Genomic DNA, 25,163 nt, shown 5'->3' on the forward strand with positions numbered 1-25,163 from the left:
CTTTCTCCACATTCCTAACAATTCTTCATTTTAACAATGCAGCTAACATTGTGTGCCCTTACCTATTTTGAACAATCAAGTCACAAAGAGACATTTTTTTCTACACGTGGTTCTTAGGCTTCCCGAGATACCTTACTTTCTGGGGGAAAAAAACACAACCCAGCATGCAGGGCATAAGTTTTCATGTAAAAGTCTGCATTGGATGTCCAGCTCTGTGTGTGTGTGTGTGTGTGTGTGTGTGTGTGTGTGTGTGTGTGTATATCCCCTGATATATACAATAAGCCACCTCTACTTGCTGAAATTTTCCTTAGATCACGTGCAGCTGCCTTCCCTCTCACTGCATTAGAAAGAAATCTTAATGGGAGGTGGGACACACACATCACACTTGCATGAAACACACCTCTCTAGACATTCCAGCACAGAGCAGCGCACAACTGGTGCTGCCTCTGACCACTTACAGTAAATGATTTAGAAATCTTGGTATTTCTATCAAAAAACTGCCATCCTTCTCCAGCTGATAGCAATACAACCTGTTGCTACCACGCAGTAACAGGAAAGCTATTTCCTCAAGCCCTCTAACCAGAAATTATTTTTATACCAGAAAAATCTGTTTACAAGAAGCTGACAAGACTTTCTCACTTTCTTGCCCGTTAACGCATTTCCACAACTAAAAAATCTCCTCAGAAATCAGCTGGTCCTTGGAAATCCAATACCAGTTCAACTTTTAGTATGAACCAAGAAAATGAAACTGATGCAAACGATAACCATCGAGAGATGCTTCTTGAGAAAAACAAGTGGTCACACTAAGTGATGGGAACTGCACCTAATTCACTGTTCACCATGGAATCTCTGTGCCCAAAGGAAAGTAACATAACGTAAGTAAACATCTGTGGTTTTCCTTCTCAGTTATCACAGTCCCTCGACTTCAGGTTGCATTACTGTAACAGAGCCTAAATGGAATCTTGAAGGTCACGCTGAAATTTCGGCTGGTGCAGCATGTTTATACAATGATCTTTCACAACAGGGCCATATTATATCTTTATTTCTGTGTGAGAATGGTTTCATATTCGTTACCAAGTGCAGTTCAGGGCATTAACTTCAAAATACAAATTCCCCTATGGCTTATCTCTCGTGTACTTTGAGACACATTGGTTTTCCTGGCCTAACAGCCAGTAATACTTAGGATGGTCCAGCACACAACCACCTGATTTACTGGGTGTGGGAAGAACCACCAAAAAACCACACAGATTTTCATCCGCAAAATGATTCAGTGGGGAAGAGAATTTTAAACAATGAGCAGGCTCTGCAAAAAATTAAAAAATTTTATAAAGGTCACCTACTTAAAGATGCCTCATAGTGGCTGCTGCATCACTATTTTGAGATGCTTGGGAAGTTTGAGAGAATAAATGCAGGTGAGTTCTTTCCTTCTAGTCCAGTTTCACACTTTATATTGTTTAAAAGCTACAATTATGCAAGTTCTTTCAAATGGATGAAACATTTTTTCCCAGGTATCCAGCATGTAAACTATAATTCTTGGTGATGAAATAAAATAAAAACATGAATTTTCATTCCTATCATTACATATTCCAGACTGGGAAAGGTCAATTCCCTCAGTACCATCAAATACCCTTTTACAGCACTGGTTAGTTATGAGATACAGACTAATTAAATGGGATGTTAGTCTTTGCCATCATTATCACAGGTAACCACCATCAGCATCACCCACAACCTACAAACCAGCATTTTTGTAAGTTTGTACAAAATGCTGGTTTTTACGTAAAAATTTAGTCACTATTTTAACACACACTCTCATTGAATCTCAGCTTCTGTGATGCTTAATTCAACAAGATTGATAATGGCTTCTACCCAGATTGCTGGGGAATCACTGGCATCACAGCAGAAGTTTCCAAAAGCAATCCTGTTCTGTTCTGTTCATCTGCTTTAGCAGGAACACTTTTATATAATAATACACAAGTCTCAAGATGCCTCTAAATTAAACCTTGCCTTATTAATGTCTACAATTTCCGGATTCATACATTCATCTGTTCACTGGAACACCAGTTTTTTAAATTATCCGCATACAACCATCTCATTGTAAATTTATAAAATATTTTGCTTTGAATTAAGCTAGTCTGGATACAGAGCTGATAAAAAACCCACAAAAACAAACAAACCACCAGAAACCACACAAGTAACTTCCCACTCATCTCCATCAAGGTTCCTGCTGTTCACAGGTGATTGACAAGCTCACCACTCAAGTTTCTGGTTGTCAAAACAGACTGTACTGATGGTAACTGTGTTTCTACATTTTCCTCCAAGCAGCCTGTCAAGCTGTCTGCTTTGACAGACCCTTTTCTGGGACAGGAAGGCAAAGCCATAAGCTATCGATGGGAAAAGAAAAGGTGCCTGATAACATCTTCTATTTATGTTAGTGGAAACCATCATTTCATATCAGCACTGAGTGTTAATGCACTGAAGAAAGCCATGGTGCTCCTGGTAAAGCTTAGAAACTGCCAATAAGGTTCACACTGCTCCTGGAATGTGGGTTATTTATACAGCTATGAAGTCGCTTATTAGCTCCACTGACTTCCAACGCAGCAATACAGACATTTATAGCCGATAAAATTAATGCCCTCCATATCCTTATAAGGCTGAATGGGGTAAAAAAAGGTACATTTAGGATCACATTAATTTCTGCTTCATAGTACTGCTGTGTTATCTAACACCTCTGTGGCCATATGATGTGAATAAAATATAAATGGTGAAGTTAACAATTGCACTTCTCTTCCAGCAGAGTCATTAGACAACAGCATTGCTAAACCAGTTACAATGATTAAAGCAACTCAGCCACAGCTCAGGTTACTTTGAACTTTTTAATAATTTCTGTAAATTTTTCATTTTTTTTTACCCACTTCAGCCATTTTTCAATATGGCAAAAACATCCAGAAAACAGTAGCTACCAGCAGAGGGACAGGCGATTTGTCATTCACACTTGACTGAAATTAATAAAATAAGAGAGCTACTCTGAGGGAAAAGGCACGTGAAGGAAAATTCAACATTCCCAGTTCCTAGGAGGAAAAAACCCTGCATCAGTTCCCTGTCCTAAAACAGCACAGGCCTCAAAATGGCTTTTGAGGACAAAACCTGACACCAGGACATTCCCAACCACTAAAGCACATTAAAATGCAGCTACACCACCCCACGCTCTCGGTATGAAACCTTACCCACGCTCGCCCCGAAATCCAATGGCCAAAACAACGCCAGGGTGGAAAAATTAGTGAAAGTCAGGGGAGTTCCTGTGCGGTTTCACCACGGTTTGTCCCCACGCAGAGGGAGCCGAGGCCACCTCGCTCTTCCCTCAGGCGCCACAGACAAAAGAGCCACGACCAGGGGAGGGGGGGGTGTCCCGAGAACGGGGGGTATTAATTCCCGCATCGCTGTGGTTCAACACTACACGGGGATGAGTTTTCTTATCTTTCTAGCCACGGAGAAAAACAACAGCACTCGCAGGGTACACACAAAAGCCGCCTGTCCCTCGGCCGCCGCAGCCTGAGGCGATGCCGCCTCTCCCCACCCCCAGCCCGGACCCAGCCGCCCTCCGCCTTCCCTGCGCCGGGCAGAGAGACCTGCGGTCCTTCCCCGCCTGCTCGGGGCGCTCGGAAATCGAGCCCGGAAGGAGCCTGAGGCCCGGCGAGGCACAGAACCACGGAACTGTCAGCGTTGTGAGGCACCTCTGGAGATCAGCTCGTCCGAGCGCCCGCCCCTCCGCCTCCTTCCCCGGCAAGGCGGGCAGAGCCCTCCCGCCCCATTGTTCCCTGCACCCCGCGGCGGAGCCGGCGCACTCACCACACGGGCCGGGCTCCCCGCAGCGCCCACCGGCCCCCTCAGCTCCGGCACACGGGGGCTGAAGCAGCGCCCTGCTGCTCCTCCGGCAGTACCCGCGGGCCCCGGGGCAGCGCCGCCATCGCCCGCCGCCGCCCCACCGCCGCCGCTCCAGCAGCGGCCATCTTGTGCGTCGGCTGCTCTCCTCACCGCCTCCCTCCTTCCCTCCCTCCCCGCATCGCCCTCCCCTTCCTGCGCCCTCCTCCCCCAAGCAGCCGGGGCGGGGCAGGGAGAAACAGCCGAGTCACGGGCTGGAGCGCCGTGAGGGGTGGGCTGGGCAGAGGTGGGCTGGGCTGCGCTGCTCTAGGCAGGGCTGGGCGGGCGAACTGTCACCCGTGGCCGAGGAGGCGTCTGGCGGTCTGTGAGGGCCGGTATACCTCCCCGTTGCCCTCTCTCGCCATTTTGGGGTGTTTTTCGCTCTGTCACCTCGTCTTCTCATCGCTAGCGGGCTCAGACGGGCATCGGGGCGGAGGTCGCGGCTCTTCACACGCCGAGCGCCGCCTGAGGAGTGCTCTGTGTGTTGGGAGCCTCCCGAGGGCCCACGCCCGCCATTTTCTCTCCCTCAGGATGCTCCTGTGTTGGCGAGCGCTGCGGTTCCCCTCATCTTCCCCGCTGCGACTGCCTCACGCCAACACACCTAAGAGCTTGGGGCTGGGTAATTTTCTAACTTAAAGGGAAAATAACACAAATTAAGCTGTTCCCGCTTAGGCGGCCGTTCAGGGCAAAGCCCTCGCCGCTCTGCCCACCAGCCCCAGGGGAAGGAGCAGAGCTGGACTCGCTGCTGGAGAAGGTCCCCCGTAGCTTTATTTGCTGCAGGACCCACTGAAATCATCCTCAGCTTTAACAACACGACAGGTAAGATGTTTGGGGACCCACCAAGCCTTCCGGTATGGCAGTATCAGAAATAGCTGAAATACTGAAGAAATTTTAAATCCTTATAAAATGCCTTACAGGTATTCATAATGACTCGTAGCATTTACTTAGCACTTACCGACTGATAGTTTTAAAATGTTATGAGAGCTAATTATTTGCCATCAGGTTATTTGAATGGGCATCGACCTGATGCCCATTTACAAGAATGTGAATATGGTGTAAAATACTAAGGAATTTATCCACATGTGTTTTCAAATTAAAGACCAAAAATAGTGTTCAGTGTCCCCGTCTTACTGCCCAGGTGTTTTGTCATGTCTGTGCCCAGATCTGTGGGAGCAATCCTGGTGTGAGGCCACTGTGTGGATGCTGGGTATGGAATCACTGCATTTCTATTTTCAGTTTGTAACACCGTGAGGAGCACACAGTGTATTATCAGTTCAATATCCGAACTGCAGCGTCGCATGAGCTCAAAATACAATTTAAACAGAGCAATGTCAGGTCAGAAGTATCCAGGCCCAGAGCCAGAGACCCAAGACAGCAACGTGCAAAAGGAAGCTGGGTCATGACATCCAGATAGAACACAGAAATAAATCACAGAGCTAAACTCCTACACACAAGGAAAAACTACACAGGGGGAGGTTACTCTTCAGCTCCTACTTCTGGCTCTTGCACTGACCACAGACAGATTTTCATGTTAATTTTACAAGAAATGTGATGGTAGTAAGTATCCATTTTACTGTAGAAATCATCTCTATTATTTCCACCAAAACAAGCCTAGTGCTTATCAAGCTTAAATAACATTATTAAGAACAGCTATTAATTTATGAAAGCTGGCTTTTCTTACCATATTTTCTTACCACCAGAAGGTAACATATTTACAAATACCACCCTTAACTTAGCAAGAGCCTTAGTGTGAGTTACAAAAGAAGTGTAAATTGGAAGTGTTCAAGGCCAAGCTGGATGGGACTTAGAGCAACCTGGTCTAGTGGAAGGTGTCCATGCCCATGGCAGGTGGTTTGGAGCCAGAGGAGCTTTAAGGTGCCTTCCAACCCAAACCATTGTATGATTCTATGATAAATTGGGAAGTTTAACGTGGAAATGTCAGTCTTAAGCATTATGACTATTTTACTGTTGCTTCAAAAAGATTAACAGGAAAAATTTAAAAATCCACCAAGAGAAATCTAAAACAAGCAATGTAAACATCAGAATCCTTAGTACCATTGTCACAAAATTAAGTAGCTGAATGAACAGTTTAATCAAGAATATTATACTTACCCAGATTTGTAAGTGGGAGATGATCACACATTAGTACATTATTATATTTTTATCATTATATTGGCATTGTAATACTTTCTACAATGCCTCAATGAAACCTTCATACAACTTGTTCTTAATGGCTGTATAAATAATGTAAGAGTCTTTGTCCTGAAGCACCATCTTTCATATAACCAATTGGCAAACTGCAGTGTAATTTTTAAAAATTTAAAAAATAAAATTCAAATCTGAATCATTATACGCTTATCTAATCAGTCCTCTCTCTTGGAAATGACCTATTAAACAGTATCTTTGTACATTATTATAGATCAATTTAAGTATTCTCTTCAGCCTATTATTCTAATTTAAAACTCTACATACCTGCCAGAAGGCAGGGTTAGACGGGATATTAGGAAGAAATTCCTCCCTGTGAGGGTGAGGAGGCCCTGGCACAGGTTGCTCAGAGAAGCTGTGGCTGCCCCATCCCTGGAAGTGTCCAAGGCCAGGTTGGACGGGGCTTGGAGCAACCTGGGCTAGTGGAAGGTGTCCCTGCCTGTGGCAAGGGGTGGAATGAGATAGTCTTTAAGGCTCCTTCCAACCCAAACCAGTCTGAGATTCTATACCACAGAAAATTTCCAACCAGCAATAGCCATCCTTTGCAGACTCCTCTCCTAAATGTTACACAGAAATGTGACCCTTGCTGGAGTTATCAGTGTTGTGAGCAGAAGCAGAAGATGGCAGTAGGAGCTAAAATGGCCGGTGTTCTTTAAACCTTGGTTTAAAGTCACAGAAACTAGAAATGGTCAAGGCCTGAGGACATCCTGATACTTCCTAGTTTCTAGCAGGTAGTGTTCTGGTGTTCTGTTCAGTCTGGGTTTTAATAATCCGGTCTGGAGACTTCTCCCACTTTCTATACTTGGTTCCTGTGTATTGTTCCTGTATTGTGGAAAGCTTTTAGTTTTCAGGTAGTTTATGTTTTCCCTCAGCATTTAATTCCATCACCAGTATTAACACACTAACAATAATTTGCAGTATTACAACATAGGTTACCGCAGTTGTTGAAATTTAAAGATGTGGGATCTGAAATGGCCTATGGTTCTTATTATGTAACACTGCAACTTTAATTCTCAAACCCCATCTTACACCTCCATCAGTCATACTTTTCTAATGCTTCTAATGCTTATTCTTTATTCTGTTTTCTAAAAGTTCAGAAATTTGTAGGTGAGCTTGTTCTCTCCTCGGGAGCTGCTCCCATGAGGTATCTAGATTAGTTTTAATGTCCACTTTCCCCAGTTACACAGCATTTCTTCCTGCATGACATGCTTAAAAACCCACAGGAGTAAGTTTGATTCTACCACATATAGTCTAAATTTTAAATTCCTTTTTTTCTTTTGTTTTTCCATCCAAGAGGGGATAATGTGTAAGCATGGTTCTAGGATTTGACGTTTGTGGCCACTCTAGTAATGTTCTTCAGATTATGCCTTAAAAATGACTCCTCATTTTAGCCTGTATGACCGAGAGAAATAGGTAAAATACCAGTGTAACTGTCAAATGGTGTCATCTCACCATTCAATTTTTATACTGCTCTTTCATATAAAACTGATATAGAACTGCGCTACCAGAATAGCTGTCTTTATAAAAAAATACATAATTTTTAAAATGTGTTGGCAGTGTTTCACTTTGCTGTTTTAGTTACCAACGTGAGCAGTAAAGCTGATAATAATGGAAAAATTCTCATTTTGAAACCTGTGATATCAGAATGAAAGACAAGGATGACGTATTTTTCCAGGTGGCTGCAAGTATGTAAAAAATGTCCTTGTTAATTCACACAGCCAGGATGTGTGAATGTAAACTACCAAGCATGTAAACCACAGATGACAAAAAAGAAAATCTTTAGCACTTGTATGTGCTTGACCATCTCGTTAACAAAACCTAAATTCCTGCACTTTTATAAAATCCCACTGACAAAAGCAGAAGACCATATCTGTCCAACGTAATCATTTCAACAAATTCCAATATTTATTAAAGAGTATGCTGAATATCATCCAAGCCCATGGGATGCAGATGCAACTATTAGAGGTTGTTATATGTGCTTATTTGAAAACAAGAGGATGGTAGCAAAGTAGAGCCCTCCTCTGTGGAAGGACATGTTCAGTGTCTCCACCATAAGAGGCAAGATTTAGATTTCCTCTGTGCAAGAGAATCCTGAAGGATCTACAGGAATGTAAAGTGCATATATGTAAAATCAGAGTTCCTCCATGACTGCTTCTCTCCCAAACATTCAATTTGCAAACCTGCCAAACATCTCATTGAAAACTTTTTACAGTTCTTTGATGCTGTACGTAATAAATTTGCAAACTCTCCGTGCAGTTATTAATGTTTGTATTTTCAGGCTACTTGAAATGCAAAAGATCTGTGTAAATATACCCTCTGGTTGCAGGTGCTGTGGAAAAAGAAGAAACTATAAGGGAGGTAATAAGAAACCTCAATGATTTCTCATTAGAAGTTTCACTTACTTAACTGTCCCATCTCCTCCTTCTCCCACTGGTGCTTAGGGATGCAGAATGCTGGCTCAGGGGTATATGCCCCAGATTCTCATTTGCTACTTACTGCCTTTTTTCTTACATGTAATTCCTGCTTAGCTTCAATCCCAGAGCTTCCACTGTCATTTAATACATCTCTCTCTGTGTGACAAAAATTTTGAAGCAATATAAAGTACAAGAATTTGCAGCATAGGAGGTGTGTAGACCCACCAGGCAGAGCAAGGCACAGGCACAGTACCACAGCACATCCCTGTTGTTCTGGTGCCCTCTGCTGAAATCACCATCTGCTTGGCTTCTGAATCACCCCCAGGCAGAGGCAGCAGCCAAGTGCCATATGCTGCCACCTCTTTATCTTGCACTTCCTTGATTTATTTCCTTTTCTATTTATTCTGTCTTAACAGAAAAGCACAACTACAATCCTTTATTTCCTTTCCTTCTTCCAGTGGTACTTAGATTGAAACTAGTTCTTTTCCTTCATAACACTGCTGCATCACATTTTACAACAGCCTTTTATTGAGCTTAGGAAGGTAATAGATGAGTTGAGATGCTAAACTATTCAGACAATTATGTTTTATAAGAATTCCAGTGTGTATGTATGTGCATAAAACCTCAAACCGCCTAAATTAGCAATGTAATTTTTGTTCCTTTCTGGCAGATTTCCTTGCGTACAGTAAAACTGGGGGAAATAAGAGACAGAGAGGGCGATACAGCCAGCACAGTTTCTCTCCAGCAATACCTTTGTTTAGCTGCATGTAAAACCACAGCCTTACTCTCACTTTGCAGGGGGAGCTGAATTGTAAAGGTTAAGAAACTTCTCAGGTTCACAAAGCAAGCAGTGGCACGATGAGGAATAAACCCACGGTCTGGTATCCTGTTCCAGCCACTAGACCTTGTGTTCCTCCACACTCATGCAAGTTACAGTAAATGCATTATGAGTAAACTGCGAGGTGAGTAATTTTTCCAATTGAATTTCCCAGGGAAAGCACTCTTACTACAAGAAAAAAGTAGGGCTGTCTTACATCTCTGTAGTCACATCCCATTTCTGCAGTAAAGGAAAACATGCTGATGATTTCCTGGAGTTATCCTTGCTTAGTATCCCCCATAAAGACTCCAAGTTTTGTACTGGCTTGTTTGAGAACGCCTGATACAAGACTTCCCTAGTGCATCTTCCAGCAAATGGGACTGTCAGTTCCCACAGGAAAATCAAGGACCAACCTTAGCTTCTCCTGATGTTATGAATATCTGCATAAAGCAAGTTTAGGTGGTTTTATGTTAGTGTGGATCTCAAGTAGCTGCTTATTCAGATCTCAGTTCTAGCAGTTTTTAAAATGTATGTTGTTCACGTTATTGCAGAGAGGACATGTTTGATACCTCATCTCTTAGTGGGATTTCAGAAGAGACTTGTAAAAAACATCTCATTTATAATATATACTATAATATATTATATATCTATATTATATATCTAATGTGTAACATGTATAATGTATTCTATGTTCTGTATATATGTAGTTCCAGTATATGCTTGAGAAACAGTTCACAAAAAGATTATTTTCACTGAGAACATGTCAAATTTGTTTAGATGGGCTGAGGTTATTTTTTGGAGATCATTCTGTATGGTAATTTTTGTTATTCTTTTACCAGGTTCTGTATATCATGTCTTCTCTGACAGACCCATTCTCATGCACACAAACTCCTACCTTTTTGATAAGAATTTCCTCCTCCACTTTTGAATTTCTTCTCAGCACAGTATTCTCAGTTTCCTCTCTCTCGTTATTGTGCTGGTAAAAAGCTGTTACACACCATTCCAGCAGTTCAATTTCAGCAGGAAACACTGAAATTTCTGAATTGTAAATGTACACTACAAATGGTTCTTGTTGTGTATGTTCTTCTGGTTTTGGTAAATTGTCACCAAGAATTACATCATTAATCCTAACCTTTAAGGATTTTTTTTTTGAATTTGACATTTCAACTACTGATTTGATTTTTTAACTTGCTTAAAAAGAACACCGGTTTTGTAAAAAGAAGTTGATATCTTTCATTGTTAATAAAAGATTCTTTCAAGATTGCTTGAAGGCTTCAGTAATGTGACATGTCATATGATGCTGCCTACTCTTCTTTGATTCCAGCAGGTGAAGGAGGTGTCATTTACAGAAGAAGAAAAAGGAAAATCACTAAAGGGAATCAGTAAGTTGAATGAAAAATAGTAACTAATAGTGGAATTGACTCTCGTTTCCAGACAGGAAGAGATAAGTGTTTGTGGTTTTGCTAGTTAAGTATTTTTGGTGTTATTTTTCTGCATAAGCAACTGATACAATTGCTAAAGAAACAACAGTGAAAGGATCAGAACATCCTGTGGGCACAGATGGAGCTTGCATTGTGTATACATTTTTAAGATATTATATTCATTTAATTTTAGCAAGAGTGTCATCAGTTTCTCAGAGATGAATGGGTATTTTTTACGTGCTCATTAAGGCACATGGAAGGCTGCAATATGGGCAAAAGTTGTAGCCTGTTCACAAACCCCAACTCTTTTGAGAAGCACTTTCTTGTTCTCATACATGAGGCCGCAGGATCTCCAGTCTTATTGTCCCCAATGCTTTTGGGGGCATTGATGTTCTGGTGGCTCTGCTGGGCAGACATGTGCTACCTGAATGAAAAATAAAAGCTAAAAAGTAAGTTATTCATCTTCCTTGTGAAGTCCTCAGTCTTTACAACCCGACTGTAGTTGGACTTCAGCAATTTGATATCAGAAGGTTGTTTATGTGGCAGTTTATCACTGTCTCTCACAGGCAGCAGTTCTTCTTATCATTGTTTCCATTAACACACAGAGCTCTGCAAAAAAAAAAAAGAAAAAAAGGAGTGTCCTCTATTTTCATACAAAACTCCATCTTCTCCTTGGATTTCCTTCCACAGGAAGCACATAGGCATGTATGCACTTACTTGCATATTAAATAGACAAGATAAAACTGTTTCTACCCTGCAGAGATGAGTTAAACATTGAAAAACAGTGGAGGGCAAACACGGTCATTCACTGATCTCTGAGGTGTAACAGCTACAAGTCACAAGGTTTTTGGAAGTTATCTGTTACAGTAATCTACTATTATCAGACAAGAACTGCTTGGTTGCTCTTCGTTTTTCATCTTTTCTCTGAAGCCCAAGAGAGATTAGTGCTCTATTAAACTTGAATCCCATACCCATTGCGGCTCAGCTGCCTTTTTAGGTGTCAGATCTTACCAACAGCCAAGTGATGCATCTTTTCCTCAGAAAACAATTTCTCACACAACTTCCAATTTTCTTATTCTGCAGAACTTGCAGAAGAAGGGGTTGCTTTGAGGGTCAGGGGTTCTGTCACAGATTCATTAGGAAGTATAGTGTACATACACTGACAACAGGGAAGGCTTTATCTTCCCATGTAAACACAGACTTCCTTGCTTAGTCCTTATACCTTGTAGGGCTTCCCAAATGAAGCCTCCAAATTGCAGGTTACCACAGAAGAGCTGAAATAGGATGGACCCCATCTCTACTTACCAGTAGGACCAAGAAAACAACCTTTGAATTTTCTGGTTGATACAGGAACTCAAATGTCTCTGATGACCCCCATGGATACTAATAAATCTGACAAAAAACATTTTTTCTAAAAAGGTCTCAAAAGGATGGATATCTACTCTAACTTAAGTTTGTTTACATAGTGTGAAGAACCTCGATCAGTATTTGTCCTAGTTAGAACAGCTGGGACCGATTCATCACTGGATGGGTGTACCCCAAACCTGTGTATTCTATAGCCTTCCATGCCATTTCCCAGAAACTGTTGTCAGTAGAGGCCTGCGAGGTGGGGGGATGTTCCTGTCCTCATGCCCTTTTATGGAATTCCCCGCTCTGGGGGAGGGACTGAACATTCCTGCCTGAGCTGGAGAATATATAAACCTGGAGTTTCGGAACCTTCCCACCACTCGTGGGATCCAGAGGAGGACTGCAGCTCACCGCTCTCAGCCGGACTGAGACCACCACCCTCGACTGGGCTGCAATCACCACTTTTGGCTGGACTGCAGCAGCTCTCCCACCGACAGGTTTTTCCCCTCTCCCTTTGCTTTGGACTCGGGGGGGGGGGGGGGGGTGGGCCCAGGTAGCACCGCTTTGTTTGTGCCCCGGGGTGCTGGGTTGTACATTTGGGCTTTGTGGGTTAGGGCCGGTTGCTTGTCCGTGTGGTCGTACTTATTGTATTATTTTATTAAATTGTTATTCTGACTTGTAATCTCTCTTTTGAGTTGGGTTGGTTTCCCCTGCTGGTTAACTTTTAAACCAGCACAGTATTGTTAAGATACTAGATAATTTGAGTAAGATTTTGATGGCTTTGATTAATATTTGTATATATTTTGTCTCAATAGTTTTGCAGTGTGTGTGTATACGAATTTTCCACGAGCATTGCTTTGGAATGTTTGTGCCTTCTCTCTGGTTGCCACAGTGGATGGAGAAGATTCCTCCCTGAATTTGGATGATTATGGAATCAAGTTTTTGTCCTTCTTCCTACCTCCTCAGGGGCCTCATAGCCCCCATATCCATCACAGCCCCTACAGAGTCACAGGCTCCAAAGCCCTCATAGACTCTGGAGTCCCTATAGCCATTATAGCCTTCAGAGCCCCCATAGCTCTCACAGTCCTCACAACCCCCACAGCCCCATAGCCCTCACAGCTCCTATAGCCCTCACAGACCCCACAGCCCTCACAGCCCCCATAGCCCCCATAGCTCTCAAAGGCCGTCACAGCCCCTATAGGCATTACAGCCCCATAGCCTTCACAGCCCTCTTAGCCCTGATAGTTCTCATAGCCCTCACATTCCCTATAGCCCTCACAGCCTCTATAGCCCTCACAGCCCCTATAGCCCCTCATAACCCTTAAAGCCCCCATAGCCCTCATGACCCCCACAGTGCTCACATCCCCCATATGCCTCACAGACCCCACGGCCCTCACACACCCCACAGTAGTAACAAACCTCAAACCATCAGAGCCCCCACAGAGCTCACAGACCAAATAGCACTCACAGTCTCATAAGCCTCAGAGCCCCTGTAGCCCTCACAGCCCCTATAGCCACCATAGCTGGCAAAGACCCCAGAACCCTCAAAGAACCTATAGACCTCAAAGCCTCCATTGCCTTCACAGACCTCACAGCCCCCATGACCCTCTACAGCTCTCAAAGTCCTCAGAGCCCTTATAGCCCTCACAGACCCCACAGCATCTTCAGGACTTTTATCACACCTCAGGATACGAAGTAGATGAGGAATTAAGTACACTAAAAAAAAGCAACTCTCGTGAAGTGTTTTAGCTGGAGAGTCCATTATGCTGCAAAAAGTTATTTCCGGGTTCAAACAGATGTGCTGGTTATGAGTATTCACTTCTCTTGTATACATACGGACTGCTCTCTTTACACAAAGTCTCTTGGCTTGGATATGTCTCAGATTTTTCAGATGTCCAACTGAATTCCCTTCAGTTGCACTCCAGTATGACTCAAGGTCAAGTTGTGCAGGCTCCTGGTAGTTCTTTGTGTTCTCCTGGGAGATCTCTGGAATTGAAAGGAGGTGCCCAAAACTGAGCTCTGTTCTTCATGAAAGCCTTTTTTGAGCTCAGTGGAGCAGAAAAATTATTTTGCTCTTGTCTTTTACAGCCTTTTCCTACGTTTCAGTAGCATAGTCACATTTTTGTGGTGACTCATTTTCTATTTGTGAACTGCTATGAACCAAGATTTTCTGTAAAGTGACTGCTTCGCCACTTTGTCTTCAGCTCACAGTTTTACAGCCAATTATTCCCAGCTATATGTAACAGTTTCTCACCTTATTGAATTACATCCTGTTTAGTTCAGATCTTTGTTCCAACTTGTCATGATTTGTTCAATTCTAATTACGTCTTCCAAAATGCTTACAGCTCCTGCCTGAACAGGATATCCTCCACAAATATGATAAAAATATTCCCTACCCTCTTGCCTCACAGAAGCAGTTCAGGAGGACTCTCTGCAAACTTGACACTATTTCTGAGCGCCATTTTGTAACCATTTCACTTAAGTGTTGTGTAGCCAGCTTCTTGGCCTTGCTTCATCAGAAGCCTTGATTCAGTCAAGGTTCCATAATTTGCTTTTTTTTGATGTTATGGTTGATTATTATTCAACTTATCATCTGAGGCCTTACAAATAATTTGCAATTAATTTACAAATAATTTCTTCCAGTATTTTGTCTGATACAAAATAAAGGTGACTGGCCTCTGATTCCCACCCTTTTCTAGTTTAGGATAGGCACTATTTCCTTTTTGCTGGTCTCATGGAATCTCAGCTGTCTTTTCGGAGTTCTTGAAAGGAATTGCTAATAGCTTGGAGATTACTTAACCATTTTTCTAAATGTGTTGTCTAAAATTGCAGATTATTTTTGTAAGCATCCTACTTGAATAGATTGTTTCTTTCCTTAGTTTAGCTTGATCATTGGTTTGCATGTTGTTAACATGTGCTGGGTTTGGCTGGGGTAGAGCTAATTGTCTTCACAGTAGCTGGTGTGGGGCTGTGTTTTGGGTTGGGTATATTCTCTTGCCTTGCTAACCACCTGGTTACAGCTAACATTTTGGCAAAGAGCAAAGCAAAAACCATGAGGCTTTGGTTTTCCTCAAATGACTTGGGAACACTTTCCTTGCCCAGCTGAGAGCAAGTCCTTCCCCAACAATCTTTCACATAAGCTTTTTGTTTTTACTTTCCGTGGCTTCTTGACAGTTTTAGCTTATATTGTGTGTTGTTTTTTTGTTGTTGATTGTGAGAAATAGAGACCTAAAGCTAGGTAATTTCCAATTAGAATTTATTATATGATAAAAGCAAATTCAGCCCTGGGTGATCAGGGGGGAGTTTGAGCAACTCTGAACGCCTGTCACACCCAAAGCAGACAGTGTTCTATATTTATTCTCAGCTACTTCATGAATATTCATTATACATAAGCATAAACATTACACATTGTTATGTCAGGAATTCAACAGATGTTTTTCTTAGACAGTGTATATACATACAAGCATCAATATATATTGTTAAGTCAGACATTCAGCAGATGTTTTCTTAGACTTAGCTTGTTATCTATACAAAGTTATAAATTTTCAAGAAAGGTGTTATTATCTAGTTAACTAAACGAAGTCTCCTCACTATAAATTTTGTACAAGGTAAAAGGGAGGTAACTTGTTTTATGTCTTTATAGGGGCCCAATTAAGTTTTGTGATTTGTTTTTCTTTTCTCTCTCTAGGTTATATTGACCTTATGCTGTTTTCTTTTTAATTAGCTTGAATCATTCCCTTAGTTTATTACATTCATTTTAATAATTTAACCTAGATTTTGCTTTTTTAAAAGGGGCAAGCCATTGAAATGTTTCAGTTTAAACAGACTCTTCCCTTCCTTTCTTGCTTTCTCACTGCAGGGGTCTAGTTGCAGTCTTGATGTTTGTTGGAAATAAATAAGATGGTTTTATTACAAGCAGGGGTTTCCATGGCTGCCTCGTGCTGGGGCACTTGGGAGCCATTTTGTTTGAAGGACTGGGGAGCCATTTTGTGGTTGGGGACTGGTGGACAGCTTGTGGTTCTGCTTGAAGTTGCTTATTGCTGCTGCCTACCTGCTGCTACACACAGTTCTGCTTGGGGTTGCCTATTGCTCTGCTTATAGTTCTGCCTGCTTACTGCTACTTATTGTCACTTATTGTTCTGTTTGCTTACTGTTACAGTGTGAAGGCAAGCCTGGAAGAATGTGAGGTGGTGAGAGCAGCCTGGGCTCACTGCCAGGGAACCATGCGGCCTGGGTGGGGAAACAACCTGACAGGTGGATGAGGACAACCAATAGGCTGCACCAGAAAGCAAAGCTCGCCTTTTAAGGAAGAAAAGAGCGAGGGCTGGCATGGGAGGAGCGAGGGAGTGGCTATGTTAAATTGAAGGATCTTCAAAGGTCTTGTCCCTCCTATCCAGGTGTGCTCGAACTGGGTCACAAGTTCGATGCACCCAGTACACTGTTAAATAAAGTTCCTTGTTTCACTTTATTTGGCCGTCTCTGAAATTTTAATTAGAGATATTTCTCACAGTGTTGATTCTTTGGGAAATGGAAAACTTTCCAGAGAGTGCTTTTCCTTAATTTTCTACAGTGGGGTTTGCCATTCAAACGGTGACTTTACTGGAACTTATTTTATTCAAGTTCATTAGTTTGATTTTCCTTCCATCCCTTTTGAAGAGCCATTAACTTAATGACCATTGGCACCTCTGCAGCCTCCCAAATTCCTTTCAGAGCAGGTGCCATGCTATTTCAAATTCCTACACTTTGGATGATTTTATTCAAATGAAAGCACCGTGCACTTCATGTTTTTCATTTGTGTGTTGCTAATGGATCTTTGCTGTGACACTGTTCTTTTCCTTTTTGCCATTATTAAAATATTGTCACTCACTCTGTACCTGACATTCCTTTTTTCCTACCTAGGCTTCCTGAACAAACTCTCCGTTTCGATAACAATAACCAGTGATGATAATTTATTCATAATTCTAGTTGTGAATATAATGACTTTCAGTTTCTCCTGTTTTTTACCCACATTATACACCAGCGTGCAGCACCTGAGCGCAGTGCTAGGGAGACTTTTTTTTTATTATTCCTCGATTTTAATATTCAATAAAATAATTTTCCTCTTCCCCCCCAATTCTTCTTCTTTTCCCATGCTTTTGTGGTTCATCTAAACCCTGTGGTGTGATAAGAATAATCTGAAGATAATTTAATTTACAGCAGCTGCAGACAAATGGTAACAATAACAAAGTGGCAGACTGGTCAAACAGTCCTGATTTTTTTCTCGTTTGTCTGCATGCCTTGCTAGCTTTGAGACAGGTTTGTTATAGCAGCACAGGGCAAAAAAGACCACATAACAAATAAACCTTTATTGAAGGCTGTGGGCTGACATTCCTTAAGGTTTTGCTGATCCACACGTGAAATGGGGAGAACTCAGACAAGCTGTATGAATGTTGTGGTTAATTTAAATGTAATTTGTTTCATGCACAAGATAAAAAAAAGAGAGGGGGGGGGGAAAACCCCCAACAAGACAAGCTTTCATTATATAAGCATATTTATTTAAACATAAGCAATGACGATATTTAATTAAACATAGACATATATTCACTATTTAATCATTTGTTTAACCATACCAAACCAACGTTGATAAGCAAACACAATCTACCACCTGGTGAGACTGGGGTACAAAATCCGAAGGCAAACATAAGAAAGTAATTTTTTTCTGAAGTGCACTGTGATTTATGGGTTGCTTCCATTGTCCTTCACTTGTGGGCGAGGATTTTGACACGTTTGGGTTCTCACTGGATGCTTTCAGAGGGGCGGGAGAGAGGCGTTGTCAAAAGCAGTGTGGACAGCAGGGGAGGGGGGATTGTGCCCCTCTCAGGTGAGACCCCCCCCCCGCAGAGCTGCTCCAGCCTTGGGGAACAGCACAGCAAGGACATGGAGCTGCTGGAGAGAGTCCAGGGGAGGCACCAAGATGAGCAGAGGGATGGAGCAGCTCTGCTGGGAGGAAAGGCTGAGAGAACTGGGATTGTTCAGCCTGGAAGAGAGAAGCTTTGGGGTGATTGAATTGTGGCCTTGCAGTGCCTAAAGGGAATTTACAGGAAGATGGAGAGGGACTGTTTGCGAGGGCCTGAAGTGACGGGAGAAGGGGGAATGGCTTCCCACTGACAGAGGGCAGGGTAGGATATTAGGAAGAAACTCTTCCCTGTGAGGGTGGGGAGGCCCTGGCAAAGGTTGCCCAGAGAAGCTGTGGCTGCCCCATCCCTGGAAGTGTCCAAGGCCAGGTTGGACGGGTCTTGGAGCAACCTGAGCTAGTGGAACGTGTCCCTGCCCATGACAGGGGGTGAATCGAGGTGGTCTTCAAGGTCCCTTCCAAGCCAAACCATCCCGTGATTCCACGGTTCCGTGTTCCAGAGGGGGCACTCCCGGGGGACGCACAAGACTCCAACACCCCCTCGGGGCCGACAGGCGCTGCCCCCACTCCGCGGCACCCCCGGCTGAAGGCGGGGCCGCCCCTCCCTCGCTCCCGCCCCTGGCCGTGCGCGCGCACCCGGCCGCCCCTGCCCTCCGCTGGAGTGTGGCCGGCGCTGTCCCGGCCCTGAGGCGGCTGCGCGGCCCCGCCGGGCTGGAGGTGGCGGTGGCGGTGGCGGCGGCGGCGGCGGCGGCGCGGGGAGCGCGGCTCGGCTGCTCCGGTGAGCCACGGGAACGCCGCCTCAGGCCTGCCCTGCCGGGGCGAGGGGAACGGGGTGGGGGGTGGTACGTGAGGGGCCGAGGCGGGGAGGTCGCCTCTCCCTCAGGAGCCCCGGTGCGGGGGAAGAGGGATCCTCCGGCCCGCCCCGTGTGACGGGTGACAGCGGCCGCTGACCTGCGGTGGTTCCGGGCCCTCAGGACGGCGGAGGGAGGCGGGGGCGCGGGCGATGGTACCGCTGCCTCGCGGTGTGCCCTGTTTGTGTGTTTTGGATGTGTGTGTGGGGAGTGCCCTGGAGCGGCGCCGCTCCGGGAGCAGCGAAGCCGGAGCGGAGTGCGGGGTTCGAAAAATAAAGTTGTTTTCGTGGTGAGGGAAGGGAGAGCGCCGTGGAAATGCTCATCTGCCTACCTCCTCCTCCTCGGGAAAAGTGAAGTCACTTCCCAAGAGCCCAAACTAGCAAACTGCTGTCCTAAATCTGTGCCGTCTACCACGTCTTGTTTTGGTTTGTTTTGATTTTTTTTTTGTTTGTTGGTTTGTTTTTATTTTGGTTTTTTTTCTATCTATATTTTTTCTTCCAGCCCCCTTCCACAGTTCGTCTCTCCCTAACCGTGAGCCGGTACAAAAGTCCTTGTCTTGAGATAAAAATAATTGAAAACCTGCTGAAACCACCTGAATGGTGAATTTCGGAGAATTTCCTCGTGTGTGAGTTCCTATGTACTTTGTTTCTGCTGTAACTTCCAGAGCTGTGCTGTTGAAGCTGCCTGGTTTTGATAGTCATAACCTGCCACATTTCACAGCTGCCTGCGTGTGTGCATCCATCCTTTTGCTTAGGAGTGGGGGAAAAAAAAAAAGATTTTAAGTGTCAGCTCTTCAAGGCTGAGAAAAATCCAGCAACAAGTAAGAAATAGTTTGCTTAGGTAAGCGTTGCTTTTTTCTGTCACTATCAAGCTCTAGTCTCACAATCATGTTGGTTTTCTGCTAGAACTTTGGGGAGGCCAGCTGTGCTTTCCATTTCCAGAGAGAGACCTTTGTGACGTTACAGGCAACATTTGCTCATCCCTTTAATTTCAGGAAAGGTACCGTGGCTTTATTTAACTAAATCTCTCTGATATGGACCAAAATCCTAAGTGTCCTGGGACTGACTCAGCTCATCTTATGACGGTTTACTAGGGGTTTAAGGTTAGTTCTGCAAGTCATGCCTGTGCCTAGGTTTTAAGTAGGGTTGTAGCCAACTGTGTTTGTGGATTAGATGTTGTGATATGATTAAGAGGTTAGTTTGCAGTTTAAACTTGAAAAGACTGTAAATACAGTTACAGCAAGCACAAATTGACTAAGAATTGAAGCTAAATTCGAGAGTTATTTGGGGGTGCTCTGCAGTGTTCGCCTTAAGATGGTTACAGTGAAATGTATTGTTTGGTTAAAAACAGCTTTCGGTCCTTTAAAAAGTGATTCACTTATTAAGATTTAATGTTAGTACATGGCTTTCTGTGTTCCTGGTGTACTCCCTAACATTTGAAGACAGTCTGAGTTGTGGCTGCCCATTCTCTTCTGTCATCAAAAGGTCTTCCAGGAGGTGAGTTAAGAGAACTAATCTGGTCAAAAAGTAGTACTTTTATTTCTTTTTTTCTTTTCCTCTCTGAGGTATTCTTTGGTTAGAACAACTTCCTGCCCCAGCTGGGTCCTCATTTTATGGTCAGTAAGTTAACAGCAGAAGACACTGCTGCTAAAATAAGCCACCTTGTGTTTTTGATTGACTTAAGCTGCTTGTGGTGAAGGTAGCAATGATAATAAGGGTGGTAGGAGCTCTTTTTTTTTTTTTCTGCCAGTACTGACTTTGATTATGAGGCCTTAGTGTCATTTTTTACTTACTCTCGTCAAAATTAAATGGACTTAAGAGCCACCACTGTATCTCTGTTTTTCTTCCAAGAGTCCACAGAAGTTGCTGTGGTTTTCTTTGTTCTCCTTTGCCTATCCTTTCTTGTCTCTAAACTTTTTTGTGAATCATTAATTTCAAGGAGTGGTCTGGGCATTTTGAGGGTTTTTTTAAATTTATTGAGCTCTAATTTAAAAGTAATGAGTTGTATATTGCTATTACCTCTGCTATAATTGGAAGGCTATTTCAGACATGACTGACCTTAGTAATTACACACATTCTGATTTCCAGTCTAGATGAATTTGTCATTGGATTATACCCATTTTTTGCCCCCTGTGGACTGATATATTTTATTGGCACTTTTGATCTTGGTATTATTAAAAGAAAAAAAAGGCAGTGCTTTTAACCAGTAGGATGCAAAAATGTGTGGAAATGCACCACTGCAGGATTGTTTTCTCTTTGGACCACCAGCTTCCCTAATCGTTCCTGTAATAGCTCTCAGCCTCTTCCCATGAATTTTAATCTTGATCTATTAAGTGACAATTAAAATGCACCTTTTGAGTACTAACATAGAGCTTCCTGAAGCTCTGAAGGTGTCCTTTTAGTGGAGGTTAAGTTGTTTTCAAGCATATTTTGATAAGACGTGTTTTTTGAGATTCATAACTTCGGCAGTTTGTTCCAGCCTCAGTCTTACCCTTTTTTTTTGGTACAGCTGTTAAAGGAACCATTATTGTAAAGAGCTTGAAAACTACTTATTTCACCTTGTTCTTGTATTCCTAACTTTAAAAAGAAACAAAACCAATGCATAGATTATTAAAAAACACCTCTGTGGCTTTTAAGGTGTTTATTTAATTTTAATATCAGAAGTGTTCCCAGAGGGGACTTTGTGAAGCTGAAAAAGTAGTTTGTTAGGTGTGACTTTTTGTAAGCAGGAGATAAATACATCAGTTGGGTTCCAAAACCTGCTTAGTTAAATAGATCACTCTGAAAGATGAGTGAGGCCCTCGTGGAAAATGTCTATTATATTGTGTGCTTGGTGGAATTTTTCTTACTCTTTGGAAATAGTAGCAGGGACAAAAGTCTTTGGACAGAGAAAAACATAGTTTTTGCCACAAAGTGAGATGGGGCACAGCCCCATCTAAACACCCCAGTATCCTACTCTAAACACCCCAGTATCCTGAGTCAGGATATTGAAAAAGGTGTGAGTTTTTTAGATCAAGTAAGCTTAGAAGTGCAGAATTGTCCTGATGCTGAAAACATGTTCCCTGGTTGTTGGGGAAGCACAGCAGTACAAAGGGAAAAAGTTCTGAGGGCAAATAGATAAGAGGTATTTACATTTCTGTGTACCAAACTTAGATGTAGGCTTACTGTATGTCCAGGAGAACTGAAGTTTTAAAATATGTGAATAAAAGTAATAAACCTGATGCAAAAATGCTGAAGGAAAGTTTGTGAAATAGAATCACAGGCAGATGAAATAATAAATTCTTGAAATAGAATAATTTCTGTTGAAAGGGGCTTCTGGAAGTCATCTTATCCAGATCCCTACTAAAGCAAGAGTAATGTAGATAAGGTTGGTCCACCCTTTAGCACCTTTCTAGGCAATCTGTTTTTACATTTGACAGCAGTTACAGTGATTTTTCCTCCCTCCTTTAAACTAGTTGGAATTTACTTTCTGGCTTGTGTCTGTTGTCTCTTGTCGTGTCATGGTGCACCATCCCAAGAGTCCAGGTCTCTCTTCTGTGCCCTTCCATGAGAGAGCTGATAGCAAAAAGGATTCTTCAGAGCTCTTTTCTTGCCCAGACTGAACAAAGTCAGCCCCACAACCCCTCCCTGTACACCATGTGCTCCTGCCACCTGCCCAGCTCGGCCAACTGGACGTGCTGCAGAGTGTCCGTGTCAGTGCTGTACCAGGGAGCCCAAACTGGGCACAGCACTGCAAACACAGGCTCACAGGCTGAGCCTTGCCTGCACTCCTGCAAACAGCGCAGGCTGTGCTCAGCTGCCTTTACTGCTGACTTGTTTTCAGTTTTGCCTGCTGGGATCTCCAGGTTCTTTTCTGCAGAAGTCATGTTTTATCTGGGTCGTGTCCAGCCCATCTTGTCACAGGAGGTTGTTCTGTTGCTGACCAGGCACTTGCCTTTGTTGAACTTCACGAGGTCTTGCCAGTGCCTTTCTCCAGCCTGTCCCAGCCCCTCTGAATAGGAGCCCTGACCACTCCCCTGGTTTGGTGTCACTGGAAACTTGCTGAGGATGCACCCTGTCCCGTCATCCAGGTGATTAATGGAGACCTGGGATGGTCCTGGTGGTTTCAGTGGTGATGCTCAGGAGATGTGACTGTAACTGCTTGTACTGGACCTGGCACTGCTGATGCCTGTTCCTTCAGCCCGGCAGTCCAGTCAAATTCCTGAACACCTTATTGTTCACTTACCCAGTGCCTGTCTCACCAGTTTGGCTGTCGGGATACTGTGGGATACTGTTGTTAGTGGCCTCCTGTATCCAGTGCTCTTCCATCATCTGCTAAGCCAGTTGTCTCCTTGCAGTAAGCTCTTGTGTCCATCAAGCATCGTTTGCCCTCGGCAAATCCATGCCAGTTATTCCCCATCACCTTCTTGGATAGGGATAGCTTCCAGAAGAATTTGCTCCATAATCCTCTCATGGACTTAGGTTAGGCTGGCTGATGTGTAGTTGCCTGGATCCTCCTCTTTGCTCTTCTTGAAGTTGGGTGTGATGTTTGCCTTTTTTCCGGTCAGAAGAAACCTCTCCCAGTCTCATGGCCTTTAAAAAAGTGGTAGTGTGGTATCTCAATGACGTTGGCCAAGCTCCCTCAGGATTCTTAGGTACATCCCATCTGCTTCTGTAGAATTTCTTGAAGTGCTTCCAAGCTTCATCTTCCTCCCTTGGAGGTAATTCTTTACTCCAGCAAAATCTGCTGCTGGGCTCAGGGGCCTGGGGGGCTTGTGAGTGGACCTTACAATGAAAACTGGGGTAAAAAAGGTCTGAGTATGTCAGCCTTTTCCATGTGCTTTGTCACCAGGTCCCCTGTCCCACTGAACAGAGAGAGGTTCTTCCTTAGGCTTTCTGCTACCACTACACTGTTGTGTCAGTTTTAGCTCCAGATGGATGTTGATTTTTCCTAATGCCATCCTTGCACACCCAGCCTGTGCCTCTGGGTTCCTCTTGGGCAGCCTCTCCTGCATCTGCCTCCTGGGTGCTTCTGAAGCAGAGACCAAAAGTTTTGTATCTGTAAATGTGTAAAACTTCAAAATTGGTTGAAGTTGTGGTTAATAAGTGATTCTAACTCAGCAGGAAATCAAAGATGTCACTTCCCCCTAGCAAGAGCAAGCATTATCAGGTTCTTGTGATAAGGGGTGAGTCCTGCCTGAGATGTCGAGTGCAAGTTGTACTTTGGTGCCAAGGAGACAAACAATGAGAAAAACAAACCACACATCTTTTCTTTTCCTTTTTTTTTCATCACTAAAATAATTAACTCCAAGTAGAAATTTGGAGCTTCAGTGTGTGCCCTTCCCTTTTTGTGCATTGTAGTTGAAAAGGAGGTGTTGATATTTAGCAGCAAGATGGGTGTACTTAATGCAGTCTGTATCTAAGTGCTTTCAGTTGGGATTAATGTAATTTTTTTGGTTGTTGCATAAATCCAATTTAGAAATCATTGGAATAAACCAAAATTTTGGAAATTGAAGCATTTTTTTATTGAAGAAAAATAAGGGAATGAGTTCTTGAGTTACAATCTGTATAAAGAATCTGGAACAAAGTTCTTGGTTGGTATAAACTGTCAGCATGTACCTGATGCTGCCTGCAGTTCCCTAACTAGTGTTTGTATTGGGGTTTGTGGTGTTCTGGTGACAGTGGTACCGAGGTAAACCTTTGATTACAGTCACTGGTGTGGCTGTCCTTTCCAAACAGGGCTTTGGTATCTGTTTGGACTAAATATAAGCTTTTTAGCATGACTGGGAGTTCTGAGTTGGTTTCTAATATAGCAGAAAGATATTCAAGTGGAGTTACATTTTTATGCAAAACAGTGCTCCATAACTACAGTAATTAATGGTAAAATCAGTCTGCACATTTGCCTTTCAGATATGAACTTTCATTTTGCATGGGGCTACTGGCAGACTCTTAAACAGTGAACCTCATTACTAACGATGGGAGACAACTTCCTGGCTTAATTGCCCAAATTCATAGTATCTCCCAGATGATTTCTAGCTAGGAGAGAAAAGGTCAAAGGGCAGAAAAAAGTGAAAGGTGTTTTTAAGAAGCAGTAAATTGTCAGAACAGGATTTCAGTGAGTGACTGAATTTAAGAGTGGATCTTGAAGGCCATTTGCTAAATGGCTGAATATGGTTACTCTTGGGCTTAGAGGTGAAATAGTTTGCATCATATAGATCAGTGACACATGTGAGGAGTGGAACCAGCGTGAATGTGACTGACAACAAAGTCCTTTCTCAGCACTTGCTGTCAAACTTGTGGAGTAGTAATTCCTTTAATG

General features: G+C 43.2%; 3 protein-coding genes and 1 long non-coding RNA gene across 23 annotated transcripts in view; 3 read left to right on the forward strand and 1 right to left on the reverse strand.

Annotated features, from left to right (window-relative positions):
• RC3H1 (ring finger and CCCH-type domains 1) overlaps nucleotides 1-4,465 on the reverse strand; it is a 58,692-nt gene extending 54,227 nt beyond the window's left edge. For 4 of the 12 annotated variants that reach the window (XM_032697199.1, XM_032697194.1, XM_032697190.1 and 1 more), the window contains exon 1: nucleotides 3,847-4,003. The gene's annotated coding sequence lies outside the window, so the exon portion shown is untranslated. Of the gene's footprint in view, nucleotides 1-3,228; nucleotides 3,248-3,846; nucleotides 4,005-4,308 lie in introns of those variants that run through there. The other 8 variants (XM_032697196.1, XM_032697193.1, XM_032697192.1 and 5 more) reach the window with 5 other exon arrangements.
• On the forward strand, nucleotides 3,180-4,160 carry LOC116791328 (anther-specific proline-rich protein APG-like). Its single transcript, XM_032697217.1, has 2 exons — nucleotides 3,180-3,210; nucleotides 3,483-4,160. The coding sequence occupies exons 1-2, from the start codon at nucleotides 3,184-3,186 to the stop codon at nucleotides 3,906-3,908; spliced, it is 453 nt and encodes a 150-aa protein (XP_032553108.1). The 5' UTR covers nucleotides 3,180-3,183; the 3' UTR covers nucleotides 3,909-4,160.
• Nucleotides 4,205-18,324, forward strand: LOC116791332. 3 transcript variants are annotated; one of them, XR_004358694.1, is made up of 6 exons: nucleotides 4,205-4,737; nucleotides 8,402-8,481; nucleotides 9,336-9,499; nucleotides 10,679-10,736; nucleotides 11,466-11,618; nucleotides 18,314-18,324. It is a non-coding gene; the product is annotated as an uncharacterized LOC116791332 (long non-coding RNA). The 3 variants fall into 3 exon arrangements; XR_004358696.1 differs by having other exon boundaries at nucleotides 11,536-11,618; XR_004358695.1 differs by lacking the exons at nucleotides 11,466-11,618; nucleotides 18,314-18,324 and adding an exon at nucleotides 16,282-16,590.
• Nucleotides 18,325-18,713: 389 nt separating this feature from the next.
• Nucleotides 18,714-25,163, forward strand: part of RABGAP1L (RAB GTPase activating protein 1 like) — a 225,841-nt gene continuing 219,391 nt past the window's right edge. For 2 of the 7 annotated variants that reach the window (XM_032697201.1, XM_032697204.1), the window contains exons 1-2: nucleotides 18,714-18,793; nucleotides 19,368-19,491. The gene's annotated coding sequence lies outside the window, so the exon portion shown is untranslated. Of the gene's footprint in view, nucleotides 18,794-19,367; nucleotides 19,492-19,529; nucleotides 19,707-20,346; nucleotides 20,363-25,163 lie in introns of those variants that run through there. The other 5 variants (XM_032697202.1, XM_032697206.1, XM_032697200.1 and 2 more) reach the window with 5 other exon arrangements.

The sequence above is a fragment of the Chiroxiphia lanceolata genome, chromosome 9 (genome assembly GCF_009829145.1).
Source record: "Chiroxiphia lanceolata isolate bChiLan1 chromosome 9, bChiLan1.pri, whole genome shotgun sequence".
Taxonomy (NCBI): domain Eukaryota; kingdom Metazoa; phylum Chordata; class Aves; order Passeriformes; family Pipridae; genus Chiroxiphia; species Chiroxiphia lanceolata.

Excerpts from the sequence above, each read along its gene's own strand:
- LOC116791328 (XM_032697217.1), top strand. The coding sequence starts at position 3,184 with ATGCAGCTACACCACCCCACGCTCTCG. Across the intron at positions 3,211-3,482 it reads TACACCACCCCACGCTCTCG|CCACGGAGAAAAACAACAGC; the intron begins GTATGAAACCTT and ends TTATCTTTCTAG.